Genomic DNA, 7,640 nt, shown 5'->3' with positions numbered 1-7,640 from the left:
ATACTCATTCACATTGCAAAAACTGTAATGACTTCCTTATTTATTTTAAATAAAAGATTATTTCCAGTTGCAGTTCAAACTTTATACAGATTATCTCTTAAGACCTGAGAATAACACTACTATGGAAAACAGAGAAATTAATCCTAAGTAAAATGACAGAAAACAACAGAACAGCAGTAACAATGCTTGAGTTAAACTAGACTCCTGCAATACAAGTTTTATACATGTGGAGGGTTACAGAAAATATGTAGACCCACTTTCGCATATTGTGATTTCCACACTACCCAGCAAGAGGCCTCGAAAACCTAAAAACGAATTAAGTATTGCCTTAATTTGCCTGAAGTTTGAATCCATTGTGTGTGTGTGAATCAGCACCCACTTTACAAGACAACCAGTAACAATTAATACCTCAGAGTCATGAGTAATCTTTACAGTGATCAGAAGATCTGAAATGTTTCACCGAATAGTTTTAGCAGTTTGTATTTAAATAAAATAATCCAGCTTTTATGTCTCAGAATAATTTATTGCCATAAAGGTAGTAAAACTGTCACTTTTCTTTGATATGAGATTTGCTTGTTAAATTAACTGGTTTTAAGCTATCAATCTAAATGTGACAAAATAAGACTTCATATAAAGTGTGTTACTTTATTGACTTCTTGCATTCTAAAAGAAATGGAACGGGTCATTTTTAACCAACAGAACTACATAAAAGAAGATGAGAGCTACCATATTGACAGTCTGGCTATTAAAAAAAACAAACACAGAAAAAAAACTGTACATTTTCTGTACAAAACATTTATGACTTTGTCAATCTACAAATACAAATAAAGTTAAATTTACAACTGAAAATTATATTTAGCAGGACTTTTACTAATAATCAAAAAAACAATAATAAAAGCATCTACTTTGAAAACAGAAAAACTACAACACAATAAACTTAAATGGTAATCTCTGAGCACTTTTCTATCAAGTTACAAAGTTGGATTTTTTGCATGGCTTTGCCTGTATGTCATATTAAAATTTAACAAGCACATGGGTAGTCAGTCTCAGTGAGAAAAGAAATACATTCATTGGGCATTATAAGGTATTTCTGTCAAGTCTAACAATGCTAAGCAATTTTAGATGTCTGATTCTTCAGCTTTAGGTCCTTAAAGGTCTGCATGTTTTTCCCAGTGACTAATCTGGCTCACCATTGCTTTAATTTCCAACACTGATAATAGAGGTTAATTGTTTGTTTGTTTTTAATTCTGAAACCCATTATTATTTTTTCATTCAAATTGACCTTATCCTTTGTTTCTTCTTCCCTTATGATTGGACCTTCAGGTGTGCTATTTTCTTTCTTCTTTCTTACAAGCAGGTTTTACCCATTCTTTACATGTTATCAATTTACCTACATCTACTCCGCTCTGTCTGTTGGAAATGTGTTTTAGTTTCATGCCAAAATCCAAGCAATCATATTTTGGGGAAACGTATGAGACCTTCTTTTGGAGTGGGAAGTAAGGCACCTCTGTGTCTTTGAGGTCTTATGGCTTGCTGATTTTGTGGGTTTTCAAAACCAGGGAATGGTTTTCCTCCGCTATTTGGACCTGGGCCACGGGGCCTATTAAACTGTGCCAAATGTTGATCTCCAGGATGTTGGAATCTTGCAATGGGACGAGGACCTCTTCGTTCATTAATGGGTGTATGACCTCTCTGCCTGGGATCTCTCCCCCTTATATTTGGGCCCCTACTAACATAACCTGCCCCCCTTATATCTGACACCTGCATGTCATTATTTGGATCTGGCTCAGACCTAGTGTTGTCACCCCACCTACCAGGTCCATTTCTAAAATCTGAACGCTGAGGTGATGGCCCCCTGCTGTCTGTTTTATTGGGCCCCAAACTTCTCATTTTTGGACCTCTACTTTCCCTTCTGAAATCAAATCCTTGTCTACCTGGTTCAGGATTTTCAGGTTCTACATTATGCCTTTCAGATCTTAGATCACCACTATCTGAAAATCTCCCATCACACCTTGGAGCTTCAATGCTTAGATTTCTGTTTGCAGGTCCTGGGGGTCCTAGATCTCGACCTGCTGGAGGTCTTCTATCAGGGCCTTCCATCTCAAATTGCCTCCTGTTTAGACATGAATTCATCAGGCCTGGACCTCCTCTGAGAGCCCCACGCCCTTTAATGTTTGGCCCTCTCATTTTTCCCCTGACATTTGGCAGCCTCCAGTCATTTCCCATATCTGGATGATTGTGCATATGTGATCCTGGCCCTGCTTTTCTGTCTTGTCCTCTATTGTCTAGATCTCTTTCTCCTGTAAAGAATTCCCCAGCACCCTCTCTATCAAGCTCTGTCCAATCATTTCCATGACCTCCCCTACTTGGCCCTGGGCATACCATATCTGGATTTTCTTCAACAGGCCCTGCACTTCTGCAGCCAGGAGCATTCCAGTTATGTCTACGACCCCTTACAGGTCCTTGAAATAACATACTGGGTCTATTCTGCATGGGACCTGGTCCACTACTTTCAGGGCCTCTCCATTCACTAAATAGGCCTTGATTAATATCTTCTTGGTCCTGTTCATCTTGACCCTCTTGGATAGGTCCAAATCCTCTACTAGCATATGTTTCCCAGTCATCCACTGAGCATTCTCTGTCTTGTCCTAAGAATTCTATATTGGTCCTTCTTTCATCTAACCTTTGTTCCTCTGTGTCTGGCCCTCTCCTCTCAGGAGCAGAACCCCAGAAGCCGGGCCCTGGTCTTCTAATGTTTTTCCTCATAGGCCTTCGACCTCTAAAGCTCTGGCCCAATCTATCAGGTTCTGGGGCATGGTAATCTGGGTTTTCTTGAATAGGTTCACACGCTACCCAGTCATCCCTTCCCCCATGTCTTGGATCTTCAGTATTTGAACTTTCATGTTTGTAGCCTGGAACTCTTAAATCAGGGCCATCTGATTTTCTCCAACCTGGTCTTGAGCCCTCCATATCTGGATATCTTTTTTCACTGTAGTCTGGACCTACTAGAGCTATTCTGTCAGGCCCAGGATCCACATCAGAACCTGGCCTTTCCACCCGCTGTGCACCAAATTCTGGACCCCTCCTATGAGGCCCTGGAATCTCCATATTTTGATACCCAACTTCTTTTCCACGACCCCTGAAATGTGGTCCACCTCGTCCTCTGTTGTGAGGCCCTAGATCTCCCACACCTGGACCAATTCTTTCAGGCCCAGCAACACCAATATGTGAACCTCTCCTGTCAGGACCCTGTCCACTTGTGTTTATTTCTCCAGGTCCTCTCCTTTCAGGTTCTTGGCTATGCATAGGAAAACTTGGTATTTCATTTATTGGCCCACTAAAATCTGGACCTTGTGAAACTCTGCCAGGCCCCATAGCAAGACCTCTACAATCAGACCCTAGCCTGCTGATATCAGGACCTCCAGGTCCTCTTCTCTCGGGCCCAGAACCTTCTATAGGTCCTGGTCCCCTGAACCCAGGACCTCCAGGTCGTCTATTCTCATGTCCAGGACCTTCGATAGACATACTTTCCCTCTCATGCCCTGGTCCTTTAAATTCTGGACACCCAGCCCCTCTCCTATTAGTCCCAGGATCCTCCATGGAATCTCTCCTTTCAATTCCTGGACCTCTACTATCAGACCCTGGACCAGCCATATCCAGACCCATCCTTTCACCCCAGGTTCCCCTGAAATCTGGACCGCCAGGACCCCTGATGTCATGTACTTTTTGCTCCATATGTGGACCTTTTTTCTCAGGTCCTAATCCTCTAAAATGTGGACCCACAGGACCTCTTTTGTCAGGTCCAGCAACCTCCATGGCTACACTTCTTCTTTTAGGTTCTGGTCCCACAAAATCTGAAGCCCCTGGTATTCCTAAGTCAGGTCCTTGATTGTCTATAATGGGGTCTATCCTTTCAAGTCCTTCTTCCATGAGGTGTGAGTCCTCTGGTCCTCCACTATTAAGCTTTGGATACTGCATGTTTGGACCTCTCATTTCAGCCCCTGGTTGTCCGAATTCTGGGCCTCCACTCCCTCCCGTGTAAGGTCCCTGGCTTTCCATGTTTGAACCTCTTCTATCAGACAAATGGACACTCCATTCATCTTGTACCAATGGTGCTTCCCTGACTGAATCTGACCCTCTCCAATGATCTCTTATGTCTGATCCTGGGCCATTCCAATCTAGAGCACTTATATGTTTATTTTGATTCTCCTTATCCCTTAGTCCTTGACCTCTCCAATCTGAATTCAACATGTTTGAATTAACTGCATCTGCATGACTGCCACCAAGCTTGCCAAAATCTGCATTTGTGCCATGTGGCTGAAGAGTACTTTTACGGGGGCACCTTTCTTCAAAAGCCATACTGCCATCATGTCTTGTCTTTGGAGGTCTTCCTAAGCCCATAAACAATGGACCTGACTCCCTCATCCCACTACTTACATCAGATCTAAAAATCTGACCTTCATCTTTATCTTTTTGTCCTCTACCACCTCCACTACTATCTGGAGCCATAGCTTCTACCTGTGGACCCCCAAATGACTGCTTTGTTCCCATTTTTTTCACATCTTTCCTGATATCTATGTTTTCTGGCTCTGATCTATGTTCATTTGTCTTTGGACACTGTAAACCTTCCTGCACACAACTAACATTTTGGTTTCTCTCATTAACTTCAAACAGCCCGCTCATATCTGTATTTAGATGATACACAGCTGATAAAGAATCCCTTGGACCTGGACCAACATTACCAGGTGCAGATCTGTCAGACAAAGGGCCCTTCATGATGTTAACTTGTCTTTTGCGCTGGAGGCTTGCCTCTCCCATATACAAATTTGTAACAGTAGGTACAATATTTTGTGTAACATCAGGACTTGGGCATTTTATTTCTGGATTTACACCAGAAATAAAAGGCACACCAGCATTATTACTATCTAGTGCTTCACTTCTCATTTCTGAATCTCTCAAGGCTGGCCATGAACCAGTTATTACAGTATTTTGATGTTGAATACCTTGTTCTCTCATTCCTAAGATTGTACTTGGATTTGAATATCCTCCCTCTTGACCCTTTGTTTCTGAATGCTTGAAGCAAGGATTGTCTGCTAGTGTCTCATTATGTGTCTCTGTCAGACCTTGTCCCTTGGCACCAAAAGCTTTCAGATTCAATGCTCTAAAATCCATGCTTTTAATATTTGAGATCACATCTCCAACAGACACCATTGCTTGACCACAAATTGGCAAACAATTATTTTCAAAGACTCTAATATCTTCCCTTGAATCGCTGACTTCATCAGTTCTAACAGAGTCATTCTTTTCTATGCTGCTAGGTTTCACAAACTGTGGTTCTGGATCTGGGCTTTGGGGAGAATCTCGAATAGGTGGATCAATTTCTCTAAGAGGAATTGTACTGTCAAGTTTGCTGTGAAACAAATTGTCCTGTTTATAGAGTTTATTTTGCTGTGTCATATCATGGTCACTCAGTGAAATCTTTTGAAGCTCCTGAAATTTTGGTGGTTCGGAAATCTCAAGCTTCACATTACATAGAGGTTCGTGTGAGTGTTTTTCAGAGCTCTCAACATGATTACACTCTGATTTTTGTCCATCTGGATCACTTTTGATTGTAACATGTGATATGTTACTCTCTTCAAATTGTCCAGCAGAGTCTAGAGAACTGCATGGAACACTTGCATGTTTTGATTTCTCAGGGACCTGAGGCAAGGGTCCTCTGTTCAGTTTTGGTGAAACTGACACAGATTCTGTTTTTCTAGAAGAAGATGAGGATCTTCTACGCCCAAGAGAATGCCGGCGTGTGGTATGATCTTTGCGATGGCGTCCCTGCCGTTCAGATGGATCTCTAACTCTGTGTCTTGACCTGTCTCTTTCACTCTTTCTGTGTCTATCCTTTTCTCTGCGTCTTCGGGACCGAGAACGAGAACGATGCTGTGACTGTCTTGAAGGACTTCTGTGGCGGTCCCTTTCCCGATGACTCCGCTTTTTTGGTGATGACCTTCGTTTTCTACTGTGGTATGAATTTGGAGACATACCCTTGTGAGAGCCACCATACCTTGCTCTAGACACAGAGTCCATAGTTGTTACAGTTCCCCCCTTAAAAACATCATCTTGAATTTCATTGAAAAGTGATTCATCCTCAGGATCATAAGCTACATCAGAATCTTCAATCTCTCCAGCAGATGAATATTTGTCAGATTCCACACCTTTCTGTGTTTCATCTTGCTTTGCAACACCATCTGTATCATTTCCTAAATTTTTGACAGGTGTTGCGTCTTCTACTTTCACAGCTTGTGAATCCAAATTTGAATTGTCCACAGTCTCTGTAAGGGGGGTAGCCTTGTCTGTTGTTTCTGAAGATTTTGACTCTGTTTTTATAATACCTTTCTGCAGAGAGGACAGTTGGTTAAGCGGCAAAGATTTTTGTGGGGGAGACATAAGTGAATCCGAAACAGAAAAGTGAGCCATGAACATTCCCACAGCCTCTCTCTGCTGACGTAGTGCTTCCTCCTGCTCTTTTAACTGCCGTTTTTGCTCTTCAATTTGTTTATTGAGTTCCTCAAGCATCCTCTGTTGTTCACTTAGTGTTGCAGCTGAGACAACCACTGTGCCCGTAGGGAGTTGTGGCATGACTGCAACTGGAGCAGAAGTTTGTGCTGGGGAAGAAGTGGAAACCGTCACTGGGCATGATGGAGAATCAAATGTTTGAGTTGTAACAGGGGGCTTTGCTACAGGAGTATTACTTTGAATATATTCAAAGATAGTGTCGTCCTCTGGATCATAGGCCACATCATCTTCCACAAAGCTTGATAATGCTGGGGCATCAGCTTTAATTTTTTCTGTGGTCTGTGGAGCAACGGTTGCATATCCCATTGCTGGATCATATTCTTCCTCTGGGTCATATGGTCGGTCAAAGTCATTTTCATCTTCAATCTCCTTGGCTTTGGTTTTGTGTCCATACTGTTGGACAATTGGATCCACCACTGATCCAGAAAGCACTGGGTTCTTCTTAACAGTTACTGTTGTTTTTGTAGAACGTCCATCAGAGACAGTGGAGTCAGCCTGATTACTACGAAACAAGGTACTCAAGATTGTCTGTAGTGGTGTCTTATCACTGGATGCAATAATGGGATTTTTATCAGAGCTGCTGTTAAAGGTGGACTGTGTTGCAGCAATAGTGGCTGAGGTAGAAACAGAAGGGGCCGCTTTAACAGAAGTTAATAGAGATGGTATGGTGACTGAGCCAGAGGAGGAAGAGTCTGTTGGTGACCCAGGGCATGATGGTGAACCAGGAGGGGTGGTACTAGCAGGAGTCTCTGGATCATAGGGTTGGAATATCTCCAATTTGTCAGAACCGTAAAGGACTGGTGGTTTTGGGATCCACATAGGGTCCTTGGACATATGAACTTTGGGTCTTTTGTCTTCCATTTCCTGTGGCAAACTTCCTGGACGTTTGACCTTCTGGACGATTGCTAGACCAAGAAGAAGATTGGGGCGGTTTCTTTCAAGTCCTGGAAAAAAATTAGATAACACATTAGAAAACACACTAAGTCTAACAACTCTCTGGTATGGTTTTGGTATGAACCCTCACATATTCAAACATATAAAACAGAAAAATGTCAATTATTTATGAATAGGCA

At 42.2% G+C, this 7,640-nt stretch overlaps 1 protein-coding gene across 4 annotated transcripts in view; it reads right to left on the bottom strand.

The window, feature by feature from the left end:
• Nucleotides 1–502: 502 nt before the first annotated feature.
• Nucleotides 503–7,640, bottom strand: part of LOC146550803 (uncharacterized) — a 31,027-nt gene continuing 23,889 nt past the window's right edge. For all 4 annotated transcript variants that reach the window (XM_085260299.1, XM_085260301.1, XM_085260302.1 and 1 more), the window contains one exon: nt 503–7,511. In XM_085260299.1, the coding sequence (XP_085116425.1) occupies nt 1,453–7,511 (6,059 nt within the window). In that variant the 3' untranslated portion in view covers nt 503–1,452. The remainder of the gene's footprint in view (nt 7,512–7,640) is intronic.

This window comes from Mchenga conophoros, linkage group LG20 (genome assembly GCF_057382185.1).
Source record: "Mchenga conophoros isolate Kocher_MC1m ecotype Shallow Benthic linkage group LG20, M_conophoros_male_GT1.1, whole genome shotgun sequence".
Taxonomy (NCBI): domain Eukaryota; kingdom Metazoa; phylum Chordata; class Actinopteri; order Cichliformes; family Cichlidae; genus Mchenga; species Mchenga conophoros.
Note: the sequence above shows the minus strand (reverse complement) of the source record. Positions and strands in the feature narration are given on the sequence as shown.